The sequence below is a fragment of the Phyllobates terribilis genome, unplaced genomic scaffold, assembly GCF_046119375.1.
Source record: "Phyllobates terribilis strain yellow unplaced genomic scaffold, ASM4611937v1 Scaffold_2__4_contigs__length_985480577, whole genome shotgun sequence".
NCBI lineage: Eukaryota > Metazoa > Chordata > Amphibia > Anura > Dendrobatidae > Phyllobates > Phyllobates terribilis.
The window spans coordinates 517,111,356-517,129,876 of record NW_027362762.1 but is presented as its reverse complement, the minus strand read 5'-3'; the positions used below and the strand labels follow the sequence as shown (position 1 = coordinate 517,129,876).

The following is an 18,521-nucleotide window of genomic DNA, read 5'->3' as shown; positions in this document are numbered from 1 at the left end:
AGGATCATGGGGGATGCAGTATAATATATGGAAGGCTATGTGGGGCTATTATAATATGTGGGGGCCCTTTATACTGTATGCAAGCAATTAAACAGTGTGAAGGTTTGTGTGGGGTCCTTCATACTGTGTGGGGGCCATTATACTGTTTGGAGGACTAGTGTGGGCCATTACTCTGTATGTAGGCGCATTAATGTGCATGGAGAGCGGTGTGGGGGTCACAGTTGGGGGATCATATTGTTTTGGGGTCACGATACTTTGCCTTGGGAGTTGATGTCGGGTACAATAGGGTCATCATACTGTGCATGTGGAGGAATTCACCATGGGGGTATCATACTGTATTTGGTGGGCACTTTTGTTTGCATAATACTTTATGGGGACAATGAAAGAGGAATCTAGGACTTCAGCAGGAGGAAAATTACTATGTAAAGTTCTGAGATCTGCTTGTCTGTAACCCCGACAATTATTTAATTTTTTATTTTCATATTGGGGGGGGGGCAGTTAGAACTTGTGCTATGGGGCCCCATGATTTCTATGTACGCCCCTGCTGGAACCACAATGAAGAGGTGTTTGTATTTGATTCTTAAGAATAGATCTAAAAAAAAAAAAAATATAAGAGAAAGTACTGTATTAACAGACCTAAAATTATTTTGCTCACTTCCCCGCATCCATGGGGAAAAATAAAAATCAAGGTTGGTGATTTACTGATAAGAATGCCCTTAATTTTATTGTGTGTATTTTCACTTTAATATTTGATAGTGCTAAAGTCTTACATTGTCATTTCAGGAAATTGTATGAACGAGTTTTAATCTTTCAGTTGGCATGTATGCAGTAGCCTGGCTCTACCCCATTATTATTTGTCAGTAGCAAGTTTGATTTTCACAGCACAATTAGAATTTCACACCAAAGAATTCAGGCCTTCTGGTGTCCAGTGAAGCGAAGGTGAAGAAGCTTATGTAGGCATGCCCATAATTGTTGAAGTTGGAAAAATAGTGCAGAATCCCCTTGCAGGGTTAAAATGGCACAGCAAGATGAAGATCTTTGGCCTGATACTGCATGTATTCAACTGAAATCTTAGCCCCCCCTCCCATCTTCCCAATAGTTGTTCTACCTAAAGACTGACCACCAGCCGATGTGCCATGTCAGAATAGAGCCCACTGATTTAGGTGTGGGTTCTGGAGGCCCACCCAGAAGGATTTCCATTCCCTAACAAAAATGCAGTGATTTTATTTTGGCTCTTGAACCTTGCTAAGTTAATGATCATACAGTATTGTGGACAATTAGGAACAGATTTCAGTGATAAAGTACAAAAGCCTTTTTTTTTGTAATAACCAAATGCCACTTTTGTCCACGGTGTCGTTTAACCACCCGGCTTGATTGGATGATGCAGCCAATGGATACGAGTGCCTGCATAGTGTAACAATTTCAATTCGTTCTTTAAAAAGTATCCATCATTATAATAGTTTTTTTTAGAAAACAATAATACATGTGAAAATAAAAGACTTTACAATATACCTTATTATAGAAATCCATTTTCTCCTCCTGAACTGATTAATCATTCTCAGTTCACAGGTAAAATTTGTCTTTAGTGAATACAGATTTTCCGTTCCTGGGATAGCAGATGATAGTTGGTGCTGATAAAGTTCTATGGAGGGAAAACTAACTGTTGTTTCAGGAGAACTATCAGCATAATGTCTGTGTCTGCCTCTAGCTCCTCCCTTCTATCCCATCCATAGAATTTTAAAAGCACCAACAGTTATTGTCATGAATTGAGTGACAAATGAATCTAGTAGGTGAAAGAAGCTAAGTTCTTAGATGAGATATATTACAAAGCTCCTTATTTTGATGTGTACTATTGATTAATGAAATAAAAATTAAAATGCCGATTACTCGTTAATACTTTTGGTAAAGATCAGTTTGTAAGGGTTAGGAGAAAATGTTTGATCACTTAATTCCCCCAGAGAATGTAAATGTGCTTCGAGGATCTGCTAGCCATTGTACATGTAATCCATGTGTTTTTTTTTTCTCCTAACAGCCCCAAGTGGGCTTGTTCCGCCATTACAGCAAGTGTTCCAAGCCCCACGTCGTCCTGGAATTGGCACAGTTGGGAAACCAATAAAACTTCTTGCCAACTACTTTGAAGTGGACATTCCCAAGATTGATGTCTACCATTATGAAGTGGATATTAAGCCAGACAAATGTCCCAGGCGTGTCAACAGGTGAACAAAATCAGTGTTTTATCTGTGCAGCTAATAGTTGTACGTATTGGAGATTGCAGTATGATTGCACTGCTATGCAGTATAGGCGACAGCAGATGCAAAGCTGCAGTGTATACAAGCTTTCTAATCAGAAGATTATGCCGCCTTTGCTTCATATTGAAGCCAGCCCTACGTATGGTATTATACCATTTTTAAACTTGGTGTATTTGGAGATCATTTTTGGTGGGTACTAACCACTGCATACTGGGATCACCCCTCAGACCTCCTGATTTGGATATGCTCTAGCTCGGTAGCTGTTAGTCACTTAGATATTTACACTAGCCCATATTTCCTGCTTTCAAACACATCAACTCCAACAACCGACACTGTTCACTGGCTGCCTAATAATATCGTACCCCTCTGTGGTCCCCTAGGTGTGATAAAGCACTGTTCGGTAAGAAAAACAACTGATGCTGTTTCAAAGGGAATCTGTCGCTAGGCATTTGCCAACTAGTCTGAGAACAGCATAATATAGACAGAGACTGGGCTGCTTGCAGCAGTTTTAATATGATCCCTGTTTTTTCAGCAGGAGATTATCACTAGAGACTGGTATATCTGCTGCCATGTAGTCCTCCATATTCATGAGCTCTGTTTAACCTCACCCCCACCACTGATTTGCTGTTTTCTGCCTATGCAGTGTCCACAGAAAGCTGTCAATCAGTAGTGTGGACAGAGTTTTACAGAGCTCAGCATTCAGAGAACTGCTAGATTTGCAGCAGATAAAACAGGGATTATATCAAAACTGCAGCAAGTAGCCCAGTCAATGATACATAGCTGGAATCAGGGTCGCTGCCTCTACATTGTGCTGCTCTCAGATGGGGTAGGAAAAACCTGGTGACCGCTTCCCTTTTAAAGAAGTTGTATTGATGTGTTCTAGCACAGTATAGTTTAGTTCAGAGCTTGACTGTCTGTTCTCAGGACAAAAAAGACCTGATGTGCACCCCGGCATGTGCATTTTGTTTTTTCTACCGTTCTACCGCCCCTGTATGTTGTTTACCCTTATTTGTCATCGTAGCAATCATCCCTCATCCTGAGATCTGTTTTATGCTTTCAGGGAAGTTGTTGAATATATGGTTCAACATTTCAAGCCACAGATATTTGGAGACAGGAAACCAGTATATGATGGAAAGAAGAACATTTACACAGTCACAACATTGCCTATTGGTCATGAAAGGGTAAAGCCTTACATTTCACTTGGGGAACAATCCGTATTCCACCAGAAGATGTGACTACGGCTTCATCCTCTAAATGTTCTGATTTGCAGGTTGATTTTGAAGTAACCATACCTGGTGAGGGAAAGGATCGGATATTCAAAGTGTCCATTAAATGGATGGCAGTGGTAAGCTGGCGGATGCTGCATGAAGCTCTGGGGAGTGGACGGATTCAGCTGCCCCTAGAATCTGTGCAGGCACTAGATGTAGCGATGAGGCACCTCGCCTCAATGAGGTAAGGGCCTGATCTCACTCCAGGGCATTTCACTGTTTGGCATATGAGGGCATGTAGAAAGCTTCAAGTAACGCTGCCGTTTCTGGAATGCACTTGGTGATTTCTTTACAGGTATACGCCAGTGGGCCGCTCCTTCTTCTCACCACCTGAAGGTTACTATCACCCCCTGGGAGGGGGGCGTGAAGTCTGGTTTGGGTTCCATCAGTCTGTACGCCCAGCCATGTGGAACATGATGCTCAACATTGATGGTGAGAGGGAATACTCAATCCCCTTTGTATTATATTAAAGCTAGTAATGTAATATTCTTTACCATGTTTAGTACACACACATCATACAAGTTCCATTTCTGTATTTGCTCATTACTGAAGCAAACACAACGTCGTTAGTTGATTCCGTTTTTCACACATTCTTTAGATGAATGGTTGAATGAAGTTATGAAATCTGTTCCTTTTATACTTTGCCCATTTGTTTTCCCTCTTTTAGTGTCTGCTACTGCTTTCTACAAGGCGCAGCCAGTCATAGAATTCATGTGTGAGGTTCTGGATATCCGAAACATTGATGAGCAGCCCAAACCACTTACAGACTCTCAACGGGTGCGATTCACTAAGGAGATCAAAGGTAATTCATCGGAGGGCTAGGAACAATGGTTATAATACACACGTTTTCTATATTGTTTTTCTTTATTCTTTTTGTTTTATATATGGTACTCTGTGATTAGTCCGTGTTCACATAATGCGTTTCCCCTGCTTTTTTTTTTTCCCGCCATTTTACGAAAACCATGTTAAAAAAACGTCTTGCTTTCAGAAAATCATGGCACAAAACACATCAGGAACACATCATGTCAACACGGCCTTACTCAAACTGTTGTAAATAAACCAAGGTTTCATATTAAGCAAAATCATCACTTGGACAATAGGTCTTGTATTGTTACTACAGACATTTGATACTACTTCTATGCATAGGTTTAAAAGTGGAAGTAACACACTGCGGACAGATGAAAAGAAAATACAGAGTTTGTAATGTGACCCGTAGGCCTGCCAGCCACCAAACGTAAGTAAAGCCTGAGGTTCTGGTACATATCTCCAGTTAAATACCAATATGTTTTAGGTCTTGTTGCATCTTATCTTGTGTTTTAGGTTCCCACTGCAGTTGGAGAGCGGTCAGACTGTGGAGTGCACAGTAGCCCAATACTTTAAACAGAAATACAACTTACAGCTGAAATACCCTCATCTTCCCTGTCTGCAGGTGGGGCAAGAGCAAAAGCACACTTATCTACCTCTGGAGGTAAGAGCTGACACAGTCTTGCCTATGAAACTGTGCAAAACTTCAGGTACAACTCGTACATTGTCTTATGCCTGCTGTAGGGTCTGAGTGGCTGTGTAATACAGTTATTCAGAAAGCGACCTACCGGTAACAAAACAATGGGGGCGATTCATCAAGTCTCTTCTCTGCTGCCTTTCTTGACACCAGACCAGCCTCCAAAAGCCTTTGCCCTACTGTGCGTGCAGATACCCTGACACCTGCCTGCTGTCCTTTTAATAAAGGAAAGCTCTGTACTCATTAAAAAGTTTTGGCTCTCAAAATGATGCAGAAAAGAAAACAGAAAAACATTTTCGAAAGTTATTTTCTTATGCAAAAGTTATAAATTGGGCATCACTGTAATCATATTAATCCATAGTACAAAACTGTATCTCTAGTTATTCCACGTAGAGATCATAAAAAAATAAACACAATTGTGGCACTTAGTTGTTTCTGGTTTTTTTTTATCCCTTCTACAAAAAATATCTTATCAAAAAGTCCTATGTACCCAAAAATGGAACCAATGAAAACTACATCTTGTCACACCAAAAAAAAACTCATATAGCTGTTAAAAAAAAATCTATCACCAGTTTTTTGCCATCTAATCTAAGAGCGACATGATTTAGAGACATAGACCTGATTCCAGCTATGTGTCCATTACTGGGCCGCTTGCTGTAGTTTTAATAAAATCACTATTTTTTCACTAGAGGGCTAGTAAATCTGCTGCCATATAGTCCTCCATATTCATGAGCTGTGTATAACCCTGCATAGGCAGAAAGCTGTCAGTCGGTGGTGGGGGCGTGGTTATACAGAGCTCAGCATTTAGAGAACTGGTAGATTTGTGGGAGATAAAACTGTGATTATATCAAAACTGCAGCAAGCAGCCCAGTAAATGGAATCCAGGTCTCTGCCTGTGCATCAGCTTGGCAGCCAATCTGCAAGCTCCGAACTGGGTGTCCCATCTGCACTAGAATGCCCCTCTCCGAGCCGCTGAGCTCGCAGTTTGGCTGCCGTACTGTCACGCATGTCAATGCATGGGCAGACACAGACAGAAGGGGGCCCTGTGCAGGAACACTATATGGGCCCTTTTCAGTCCAATTGTTCATCATCATGTACCCCTTTATGTCTGCAACAAAAGCTGCTTTGGAGGTGGAAATGGGCCCCCTTAAGTCCTGGGCCCATGTGCGACTTCACAGGTGGCACCAATGGTATGTTCGCCCTTGAACCAATGTCCCATACCAAAGCAGCGATACACGATAGTTTATCTTCTGGAAAGCTCCTTGGCTCTTCATAACAGGAGACCTTGGGCACAGTAACTCAAAATTCAGCAGTGCATATCGGATGGGCAGCATATATGGACAAAACATTGATGCTGCCATGTAACCATACAAAGACAATCCCGCTCTATTTCTATGTGAGGCCAATGACACACATAAGTAGACCATGTTAATGAAATTAAGAATATTTGTTGGATAAAGCGGTCGTCATTAGTTTTGAGGGGCATGCTACACTATTCTACAGTTTGCAGACCAAGCCTAGTTTCTCATTAGTAAAGTGTCATCTGACTCCCAGAATAAGGGGCTTTAAACGGCTCCTCAAACCCTTTTTCCACTGCTTATGATTTTATATACCTAATTGTTTGACACCGCATCTAAGCAAAGGTCTACTCGGCTCAAAAGCTGTTCTTCGTGCTGGGCTGGAATTTTAGTAATAGACCTTTGAATAGCCCTTTATCAATCTAATACTAAACCTATGCAGTTCTCACATGCAACTTTCATATGAAACTTATTTTTGGATGGCTTTTCCCTGTTAAAAAGCTTTAAAAGGGGTTTTCCACTTTATTAAAAGTGGACCCCAGACAATTCATTGCATATAAATTAAAATGGTGTTTTGTTTTTTTGGGGGGTCTGGGGAATGGTTCTGACAGATTCCCTTTTTAATCATGCATTTTTATTCCAGGTCTGTAATATTGTAGCAGGCCAGAGATGTATCAAGAAGCTGACAGATAACCAGACCTCCACTATGATCAAAGCCACTGCCAGGTCTGCCCCCGACAGACAGGAAGAGATCAGCCGGCTGGTGGGTGATGTAATTTATAATTTCGTTTCTTTACTTGGTCTAAAATTAGGAGTATACATAATTCTGTTTTTGACTGATATGCACATGGTTAGATGCACTGAACACTGGGGTTGCTAAACACACTCCTGGTTTTGCTTTTTCCAAAAATAGATCCATAGTGATGGTTTTTGCCATTGCTTATTGGCTTGAGATTGGTTCATATGAGTATTCATTTTTGGGATGGGGAGTCAGCTCCATAGGACTCATTGCCCTCTTTCTTTGGAGCTCTACTCTCAGTCCTTTTGGTACAACACTGTTATTGTATATCTCTGAGTATTATCATATACTACTGTCTTGGACACTATTCTTAAACTAAACTAATTAAATTACGTTTTAAATTACCCTTGCTGCCCTATAATAATTAACGGGTTTTGAGATATTTGGGGTTTTCTACCCTTTTGCTGCTTTTGTCTAAAATTAGGAGCCATAAAACAATTTTGACTTCTTACACTTACAATACACTTCTAACTATGTATCGTCATCATGCACCTTAGAATAATCACATTATAGGGCATTATACACTATGGCCAGTCAGACTGGTTAGAGAGAATGAGTTGGCCCTGCATATCCCCTTCTCACAGGAAATTAATGGATATTTCCATTCAGTAAAGTCGTGTCATATTGCTAGGATGTGTTAGCCAAGTCCTAGAGTTGCTAGAGTCAGTACAGTTCATATATATTTATTTTTTTAACACCTGGATATGCCATCATGTTACAAACAGTTGAGGTCTGACTTTTGGTATTTCCATTGATTGTGTGAATAAAGTCTGGTGTAGTGCTGTCTAATTTTTCTCTACATGGTATTTCTACCAGTCACCCAATTGTGTTGAGAAAAACCGAGAAAAGGACATGGCACTAAGCTGGCACGGTGCCCCCTTCATTCTCAGGATTGTTGGAGGTTCCAGAGGTTGGCCCTCCATGAATCACAAAGTGATGGCATATACTAGTGAACTTTCCGGTCAATGGACAATGCCTTTAAGCATAAAACCCATATTTGAATTTCAGTAACACTTTTGTTTAATTCATATCTGCACCTGGTCTGTATTGTGTTATGTTAACAGTATTATTTGTCACTTTCAGATGAAGAATGCAAGTTACAATTTGGATCCGTACATTCAGGAGTTTGGAATCAAAGTTAAAGATGACATGACAGAAGTTACAGGAAGGGTCCTCCCGGCTCCCATATTGCAATATGGAGGAAGAGTAAGACAACTACTTTCTTGAGGCTGGTTTTTCTGTACATCCTTCATATCAGTATCCTACTCTGCAGTTTTCATGAATTGCATTGGCTTTTCGATGAATATTGTGAAATGTTCCCAGAACAGAGCAGAACATTTTGGTTGATTGGTGTCCATTCATAGGGATGGGTTGGTTAATGGGAATATGTCAGCGGATAGGTGACCAGGAAGCCAGTTTAAACATAGCCAAGAGTAAACCTTCTTTTCCTCAGTTATATACGGTACCTACTAAGAATGTCTACTACTTTTGCAAGGTGAAAACTAGAGATGAGCAGATCGATTTGCCGGGCTCCAAAATACTGATTTACTTTTAAATTGGGATTTTTGTATTATTGTATTTTTTAATGGAATAGTAAACCATAACTTTAACTGTATTTAGTGTCTACATGCTTTTAGGATTTTTCTTGCACACATTTTAGTACAATTATCCACTGAACATGAAAATGGTACAGCCTATGGGTCAGTCCCGTGGAATGCTTCCATGAGCTAACCCGAAGTCCTAACATAATAGGAATACTTCACTATGTGGATATTTACTTGTATAACATGTCTTCTTTTCTCTGTAATGTATAGTATGGCTGCCTCTCTATAAGTAATGTATTGTTAACAAAGTTAAAGCTTGCCTATCTTTTCAGAATAAACTGCTATATGTGTAAATGAAAAATAACACTATTTCTGGCCATTCTGACTTGTATGGTACCATGTTTCAGCAATTTCCACCTCTGCATGCTCTGTATCTGTCAGTTTTCCTTGAGCTCAGTACCAGAGTGGAAGCTGATATGATGTCTTCCAATTATTATGCATACTGAGAAATCGTGTATGGCGTAACACTCTAAAGCACACTCTTATAGGCAGCATGAGGACATTTTATATTACAAATGAGCAGTGTAGCTGTGAATCCAGCAGTGGGCTGAGAGAAAACATGCCTTTAGAATCAGCAGCAACCTTTCTGTCTCTCTCTGCCTCTGTCTAGCTCCAGCAGCTCCCTCTTCTCTCCGTAGACTTCCATTGGAAGTAAATGTGACCTGATCCCTTTGAATACCCCTTTAATGTGTAATTTATTTTCCTAGAACAGAGCAATTGCAACGCCAAACCAAGGTGTGTGGGACATGAGGGGGAAACAGTTCTACAATGGCATTGAAATTAAAGTTTGGGCCATCGCTTGTTTTGCTCCACAGAAGCAATGCAGAGAAGAAGTGCTAAAGTAAGTATTGGCTCATGGTCGACACAACACGTACAGCTCTGAATAATGCCAGACAAGTGTGGAGAAAAAAAAAATAGCATTAGAAAACGAACAAGTGTCTTAATAATATAAAAAAACTTGTAAAAATGCCATGGATTTTGAGCGTGTTTTTGATGAAAAATCTCCCTTCTGTGGCTGTCATTGTATTCAAAGCAACACTCTCCCATTGGTGAAGGCTGCTGCCACAACCACTAATCAGTAGTGTTCACCAGCTACTCCCTTCTTCAGCCTTGGTAGAAGCAACAGCCCTACTCCTGTCAATAGTAATCTGTGCAATTCCCACCACTTCTTTCTCTAATGGCTGCAGCAAAAATCCTTACTGGCTCTACTTTCATGCAGTCATGTGGATCAGTGTTTGATTCAATGCCGATGCCGCAGGAGCAAACCGCACTGTCATTTTATAGCAGCCGCTGTGTTCTCATTTCCCCCACAGGAGCGGGGTGGCTGGATGCTGTCATGCTCAGACCCCTGCTTAATGCATTAGACACTAGATATTCAGATGCCTGTGAAAACAGTTTTTCAGGTTTTGTCAAACTTCTCTAAAAGCCTTCTTTACAAAAATCTGTATCCGCAGAATTGCATAAAGTTGATTTACAGACACCATGTTAATTTTAAATGATGAAATCATACTAAATATAAACCTAAATACTATATATGATGCATATTTGATAAGCCATGTCATTGTGGGGTAGAGTTTTTTTATTAGCTCTGTGATTTTTTTTTATATATACTGGCAATGAAGACCATCTTGCTATTAATTTGCATGCTTTCATAGTTCTGCATACACTAATAGCTTACTTTCATTTATAAACGGCTACTGACTTTCTTAATACAACAATTTTAGTCCCATATTAAATAAAAATTTCCCAAACGTGATCAATCCATTTTTTTTTTTGTAAAATTTCCAGGAATTTTACTGATCAGCTGAGAAAAATCTCAAAGGATGCTGGGATGCCAATCCAGGGCCAGCCATGCTTCTGTAAATACGCGCAGGGCGCGGACAGCGTGGAGCCAATGTTCAGACACCTCAAAAACACATATTCTGGGCTGCAACTTATTATCGTCATACTGCCAGGAAAGACACCAGTATATGGTGAGAATAAAGACCTGTTTGTCCTACAGAAAATATTGGTACAATAGAAGTTTAACCCAATTCTAAAAAAGAAAACAAGAATGCAATGATAAAAATCTCTTAGGGTCACATTTTATTCACAACGGGAAGTATTCCTGAGCATCATGCTGTGATTGGCACGGCTGAATCCTAAGGGCCCGTAGATCACAAGCAGCCAATACGGAGCTTGGGTCTTGTCTCATGTGCGCATGGATCCGAATCGCTGAATCTTTTGATTATATTATTTGTTGTAGATGGTGGATATTCAAAATCTTTGCAAATTTACATTGAAGAACATTTTTCTGAATTTGGTCCACAGTTGTTCAAACATTGGTGAAAATTTGCCTCTCTAACATGCTCTTTTTATTTAGTCATGTAACTTAGCTGAAAATTGAACGTTTTAGTACTATTTTTTTTTAGCCTTTTGTTACCCCAGACCCAACATTTTTGACGTGTCACTGCCATCAATTTCTAAATAATTACTTTTTTTTTCAAATGAAATGGAAAAATGTCTAACTTTCAACTTGTCCTCTGTTGTGAATAAAATATGGTTATCAGGGATTTCCAAATTATTGCAGTCTTGTTTTCTTTACATTTTCACACCTTTTTTGGAATTGGGGTTGTAAAATTAAACACAACGATTTAATGATTGGCAAAAATAGTGGTCTGCTTCTAGAAAACAAATAATTTTATTATAGCTCCATGTATTTCCTCTGTTTGCCAGAAATCTAACAAGTGGGTGCCAAGACATTTGGTAACCATACTGTTTGGCATGATTGTATATGTTCTTCTTTTATTGGACAGTTTATGTTGATTTAACATTTGCCTAATTTCCAGCTGAAGTGAAGCGCGTTGGGGACACTCTTCTTGGCATGGCGACCCAGTGTGTCCAGGTGAAAAATGTTGTGAAGACCTCCCCACAGACCCTAAGCAATTTGTGCCTAAAGATCAATGTCAAACTAGGTGGAATCAACAACATACTAGTGCCTCATCAACGGTATGTACATATGTAGTTTTTTTTTTTTTTTTTTAACTAAACATGTCCTCACATTAAACACTATTGTAATACCCTAAAAAATAAGTATTCTCAACCGATTCCCAAAGTTTTGCCTGCTTGGTGCCTGCAGATTGGAGGAATCAACAGGTTGCTTAAGATGTGCCTTTTCGTACACCCTTTCTGTATGCTCTGGTCCCATGCCGCAGTTATTACCCACCCCAGGAACTTTTGTATAGGTAGTAGTGAATTGTGCATGTACGCACATATTTTGTAGTAAATGATTCTCTTTAAAAGTTAATGGGCTTCGATAGTGATGACTAGCCCAAGGCCTAAACTTTCTTAGGTTGGAAGACTGGCCTGCCAGATGGCACTTGCAGCTCTTGTGATTAGAGAACACCATTTAGTTGAAACAAGGCATTTTCTTTTTAGGTAGTATCTTTGTTTTCATCTTTTGGCTTGAATTATCACACTTAATATTTTGCTGACCTATTTTTAAAAAAAAAAACAGCGAGAACATGCACCTAAAACAAAGCATTTGTCATTTGTTAAGTAATGAGTAAATGGCAACATGACCTTCCTAATGGTGAACAGTCAAATATGTAGATTACATATAAAATAACATATCACAACATAATAGAAGGATTGGTTATAATTAAAGTTTAAAGGGTGGGTACTGGGCACTGCTCGCCTCAGTTCTGGTGGCTCAGGCCTAAATATTACATGTGACTGTACACACCAATATTCCTTCATTCACACACTGATGAATATCCTCCTCCTATCCTAGACTCAAAAATGGTGTAGCAAGTAGAGCAAACCGCAATAAACCCAGTAAAGTACCTAAAAGAAATACTTGCAGTATACCTTAGGCAACTCGAAGTGAGTGCATGAAAGGACTATTTGCTACCAGAGTGGGTCAACTTAGGGCAGGACCAGATTGCATGGATGAATGTCCCCGATGATGATCTACAGCGGAAGCATAGATCTCAATCAGAGATACTAATTCTGTGCAATTTAATTGGTATGTATTGTTTTAACACATCTTTAGAACTTTCCACCGAAAGTAGGAAGGAATCCACTACTTCCTCCCAATCACTGTCCTTGTGTTCAGGCAGATCCTAACTACATTTAACCAGGGCACTTTCAAAAGTTTTGGTAGTAGACATGCAGACTATATATTCAGGGTTTGGCTAAATCAGGTGATCTTGGTAATGATTCTAACTTGGATGATCCCAGTTGCACTTGGAGTGAGCTAAACTGTGCATTGAAGGCTTGTCTGAGCTGGAGATAATGAGAGCAGGTAGAATTAGGCAAGTCATATTGAGATTTCAAGAAATCAAGCGTAAGGAAGGAGAATGACATAGCAAAGTTGACCTAGTTACTTAAGACCTTTCCTTGCCCAAAACTCATCCACAGGATGGTCCATTAAGTTAGGTAAATCACGATGCAACAGGGGAGTATAAAGTCTAGCATTAAGGTGAGTATTATAAAAAATTACTTTTAATTATAGTAAATTAAAACCAATAAATATTACCAAAACCTATAGGCAAAAAAAGACCTACTCATTAGCTATTCAACGATAGACACATATAACCTTAGGTGTATAAGGTGATGATTGTCTCCATAGATCCTCGAACATGAGCAACTTGGTGAAATCATTCCATGTTTTCTATATTGTGTATGCTTATGCATTGTGATATATATGTGACCACTGTCACACGTTGAGAACACCAACATCTGATTGTATTGATTTTTGTGTGTATGAACTGAAATTGAGTCAGTTTCTTATCTTTTATGTGTGTCTATTGTTGGATAGGTAATGTGTATTTCTTTTTTTGCCTATAGGTTTTGGTAATATTTATTAGTTTTCATTTACTATTATTAAAAGTTGTATTTTATAATACTCACCTAATGCTAGACTTGATATATTGTGAGCTGGGAGTTTGAAGGAACATTTAGGGTACTCCCTCATTTCTATTTATTTTCCGCTTTTTTTGAACAGGGGAGTATAGAGGAAATTTCAGGGTTATCCAAATTAAAAAAGGTCGCAGCTACCATCCATGCCTGAGGTACTGTTTTGCAACTCAACAGTTTAGGGCGACAAGGCACTTTGTACCTATAAATGAAGTTTGATAAGGTCTAGTAGGGACCATTAAGCACTCTATGTGAAGCTGTAGCTGCGTTCACATAGCACTATTTCCCATGCACTAATTGTGCTGTTAAATATTTTCTCATATTAGGAGCTGCCAGATACTTTCAGAGCCTGCAGAGTCAGCAGCTTGAATATAAGGGAGTCTATCCTGCCACTAGAGTGAGTACAATAACTTGTCTAGGCCTCAAAAGAATTCTAGAGAGAGAAAAATAGAACAAGAATAGAAAAGATCTAAAAATGTAGGAGATTATATAATCTTAAAAATATTAGTTATACCTAACAGTCAGGAGCCTCAACCAGGGGGGCTAATTCAGCTTTATACTGTTCCAAAACGAGGGAGATTTGTACACCTATATAGAAACCCAGGCTAAGTAATTCTGAAGGCCAGAGAACGGAACTCGCAGTGTGAAGAGGGCTTTGTCCAGTTAACCTACAAGCCAAACATGCCAAAACTCTCGGAGATTCAGCAGGGAACAACTCATGGCCACTAGATAGCCCAGTGTGTCTTCTGCATATAGACACTTTTTCAGTTATGTCACCTCTAGGGATACCAGTGATAGTTTGGGATTGGCAGACTGCAAAAGCCAAGGACTCATTTGCTAGGGAAAAAAGAAGAGATTTAATCGCAAGTGGGAGCTTGTCATTTCAGGAGAACTTACAGCAGAATCTCTAGCTCCTCCGCCCCCATAGAATTTTAAAAGCGCCAATAAAAAAAAATATTACAAAGTTTCTTATTTTCACTTGTATTGATTGATATTGATTTATGAAATAAAGTACAACTGTCGGATTTAATTTTTAAATCTTAATAAGGGAAGTTTTTAAAAGGTTTTAATAGCAGAGTTGAACAGGGAGAACAGGTGGTAAGAGTCTAAGGAACAGGTAAACTTTCTTGGCTTGAGGATAACTACTATCAACATCTCTGAAGCAGGGATAATGCTCAACTCTTGCTTAGAGTTAAACCTTTTAAGGATTAACTGTTATAGTTCGTCTACATAAAGCTTATGTAGGTCAATAGGCAGGTAATGTAGGCTGACAGTCTTAGTCAATGGATACAATCGATACTCTCAGCTATTTCACTTTCGATGTATTTTTCATTATTAAACATTTGCATACACAAAGGCATTCTCAGTTGAGTGTGTTCTGTACAGGGAGAGGGGAGTAATTAATAAAGCGATGAGATACTTCTATTGGTGCCTTATTTTCCCTAAGGCCACGGCCCCACTATCAGTATTTGGTCAGTATTTTTTCTCAGGAGTGGGTGATAAATGCACAATTGGTGACTTGTTTCTATTATACCTTTTCTCTGATTGTTCCTCACCTGGTTTTGGCTCCCACTCCTGAGAAAAAATACTGACCAAATACTGATAGTGGGGCCGTGGCCTTAGAGTAAAAGGATCCAGCAGATGGATTTGACCTGCTAACGACCAAAAATCAGAACACCACCCACCCATGCACATCAGATGCTTGGATGATCTCGATCTGAAATGTATGGCCACCTTAACATTTATGCAACAGTTCGAGTTTAGTTGCCATTATTTACTTAACGAGAAATAAACCAAATTGTTAATGTGTAAAATCATACCTCCCTTCCTGCTACCTTATCAGAGATAGCAGTCATTTCAGTACATTTCTCTGATTTTTTGAGTTTCATACATATATGGAGTGGGTTTTTTAGTTGTTTTTTTTCTTCTTACCTAACTGCTTCTTTCATTCTGGTATTCACACAATTCTACTGTGTATGTTACTTTATAATTTTGGCAATGTTTTTTACTTTTTATTTTTTTCTACATGTAAATTTATTTGTTTATTAACATTTGTCTAATCCATCCTTAGTTTACATTTGTGAAGGTCTTTTAGGCATCCTGTATACTTTTGGAAATGTTGTTTTGATTATTGTGATTGAACACATTGTATGTCTCAGCTGTAGGGTGCCATATTGCTCTTCTGTCTTTCTGAATAAGCATAGTTAAGTTGCTTGTTTTGCCTTGTGACAGCTCCGCGGTCTTCCAGCAGCCAGTCATTTTCCTTGGAGCTGACGTTACACACCCACCAGCTGGTGATGGGAAGAAGCCCTCGATCACGGCGGTCAGAAACTAAGCAATGTATATCGATCTGATGCACAATCTGGTAGATGCAAAGAAGGAAGTAAGATTGTTCCCTTGTTGTTATCCTACAGGTTGTTGGTAGTATGGATGCTCATCCAAGCAGATACTGTGCCACAGTAAGGGTGCAGCGTCCTCGACAGGAGATCATTGAGGACCTTTCATATATGGTGAGGGAACTTCTCATCCAGTTTTACAAGTCTACACGTTTTAAACCCACCAGGATAATCTTTTATCGAGATGGGGTGCCAGAAGGGCAGCTCCCTCAGGTAGATACATAACTATAAATGATTTGAAAATGTTTCCTGTATTTCTTGTGTAGTCTGTGTATCTTTTTCTTTATTTCTGCCCTATAAGATTCTTCATTATGAGCTGCTAGCTATCAGGGATGCGTGTATCAAATTGGAAAAGGACTACCAGCCTGGCATCACTTACATTGTTGTCCAAAAGCGGCACCACACACGCCTATTTTGTGCTGACCGCAGTGAGCGGGTATGTCATGTCTTGAAATATTTAATGTGTATAGAGTATTTTACTTTAGACTAACTTTACCCTTCTCATTTGTTGCAAGCTCTTGGCCGTGAAATAAAATGAAATAATCTATTTGAAATGGCTTTGTATCAATATATAATGGTAAACATATATGAAATTATATAGAATATAAATGACTGCATGTATGTGTTCTTTTTTTTAAACATGTCTATATCTCGATTTGTTTCCTTTTTTTTGTTTTGCTTTTGGTTTTTTTTTGTATACAGATAGGAAAGAGTGGTAACATTCCGGCAGGGACCACCGTTGACACTAACATCACACATCCCTTCGAGTTTGATTTCTATCTGTGCAGTCATGCGGGTATCCAGGTAATATGCTGCAAAAACCTGTGGAGATGGGATTTCTGCAAAAAAACAAATGTTGGGAAATGTAACTTAAGTATAATGAAGTATACATAATGCATGTTTAGTATGTTCATGTTCATGTCCATAACAACTGTAAGGCAGCGCTAGTCATCATGCTGGGGGACACTCGCTTCACTGGGTCAATTAAAGCACACATGCAACGTCTTTCCGGTATTTCACAATAAAGCAGTTTATTATTTATCATAACTGCTTATAACCGAGTCCATCTCAGTGGCTCGCCGACATATTACACATATAATGTCCAAGAGCCTTTCCTGTGACAGATATGTCCACTTGGCTCCAGATACAGCCTTCAGCAAGGTAACAATATAAATGCCCACATCAAGCAGTGTTTTACCTTTGCCGGGTTTTAGCTGCTTCAGATTTGTTCTGCCACAGCTGTGGCTACGGCTTCCCAGATGGGGGTCTCCAGCCCTCGTACCTTCAAAGGCTACTGGTATGTTTCCACACACAACATCCAGCCTCTGCCTTCCAGGACTCTTGCCTTCCAAGCCTCTTGCCCTCCAAGGCTACTGGCATCTCTTACACATAAGGATCCAGCCTCTGCCTTTCAGGCTTCACTAGGCCTCACACTCTAACGGTGTCCCACACAGGGAACATGCCTCACGCCTTTCACACACTGTCTCAAAACTACCATGGTTTCATATATCCTCCAGTGCACACACAAGACCTGTGCTGATGTCAGTCATGTGATCAGACCTTCTGTGTGCACAGGACCTGTGCTGATGTCACAGTCATGTGATCAGTCACCTGAGGGGGAGGTACATGGTCAGCCAAAACACACCCTGGACCATTACAGCAAGCCGCTGCATTACACAACCAAATCTATAAAAGATTAAAAAAATAGAAAGCCAGATTTGAAGTTTTATGATTTTTGATGATATGTAAATGTATGGATTTTGATTATTTCTGTTGCTCATGCTATTTATATTTTAAAAAAAAAGCCACATTTTGCTGTTTTTATGTCACTTTGTCTCACTGAAGATGGAACAATAAGTACCACAATCTAAAAGGCAAACCTACCCGAAAATGGTACAAATAAATACTACAACCTGTCTTGCAAAAAAAAGACTTGATGCAGCTCCAAAAAACAGAAATATAAAAAGGTTCTTTCTCCTAGGATATGGCTACTTTAAAATCATGAGGATTTTTTTTAGGATTGTGCAAACCTTGTAAATCTTATATAAAATTATATATATATACATTTTTGTTAACGTTATTCTGTCGATCAGTACAATTAACATGTCACATATACCGCACAGTCAGGTTGAAAAAAAACAACAACCCATAATTTGCTTTGAGGGGGTATAATTTCCAAATTGGGGTCAATGTTAAATATTACCTATTTTGTGTGGCATGACTGTTTTAACATAGACCTGTCACCAGCCCAAAAGTGGTTAATTTTTGCTCTTTTATTGGCAATGCTCTCCTGAGTATTAATTTTTATTCTTTTTCTACATGTTCCTAATATTCTAAGATTTATGGTCCAAGGAGTGGTTGCTCACAGGGTAAATATGTATACCATTGTAAAGACTTAGTCAGAATACAAAAAATTCCAGCTTAGAAAAAACTTCATAAAAGTTATAAATTTAATGATAATTTTTAAAAAATTGAAGCTTTGACATTTGAGAGACAAAAGGATGTAT

General features: G+C 39.2%; 1 protein-coding gene across 1 annotated transcript in view; it reads left to right on the top strand.

The window, feature by feature from the left end:
• LOC141218841 (protein argonaute-1) overlaps positions 1 to 18,521 on the top strand; it is a 72,039-nt gene that overhangs the window by 35,175 nt on the left and 18,343 nt on the right. Inside the window, exons 2-17 of the mRNA XM_073665940.1 lie at positions 2,033 to 2,216; positions 3,310 to 3,430; positions 3,520 to 3,701; positions 3,813 to 3,949; positions 4,185 to 4,319; positions 4,664 to 4,751; positions 4,838 to 4,985; positions 6,960 to 7,079; positions 8,199 to 8,321; positions 9,427 to 9,560; positions 10,508 to 10,692; positions 11,548 to 11,707; positions 15,851 to 15,941; positions 16,033 to 16,227; positions 16,316 to 16,450; positions 16,717 to 16,818. Of these exons, the coding sequence (XP_073522041.1) occupies positions 2,033 to 2,216; positions 3,310 to 3,430; positions 3,520 to 3,701; positions 3,813 to 3,949; positions 4,185 to 4,319; positions 4,664 to 4,751; positions 4,838 to 4,985; positions 6,960 to 7,079; positions 8,199 to 8,321; positions 9,427 to 9,560; positions 10,508 to 10,692; positions 11,548 to 11,707; positions 15,851 to 15,941; positions 16,033 to 16,227; positions 16,316 to 16,450; positions 16,717 to 16,818 (2,240 nt within the window). The remainder of the gene's footprint in view (positions 1 to 2,032; positions 2,217 to 3,309; positions 3,431 to 3,519; positions 3,702 to 3,812; positions 3,950 to 4,184; positions 4,320 to 4,663; positions 4,752 to 4,837; positions 4,986 to 6,959; positions 7,080 to 8,198; positions 8,322 to 9,426; positions 9,561 to 10,507; positions 10,693 to 11,547; positions 11,708 to 15,850; positions 15,942 to 16,032; positions 16,228 to 16,315; positions 16,451 to 16,716; positions 16,819 to 18,521) is intronic.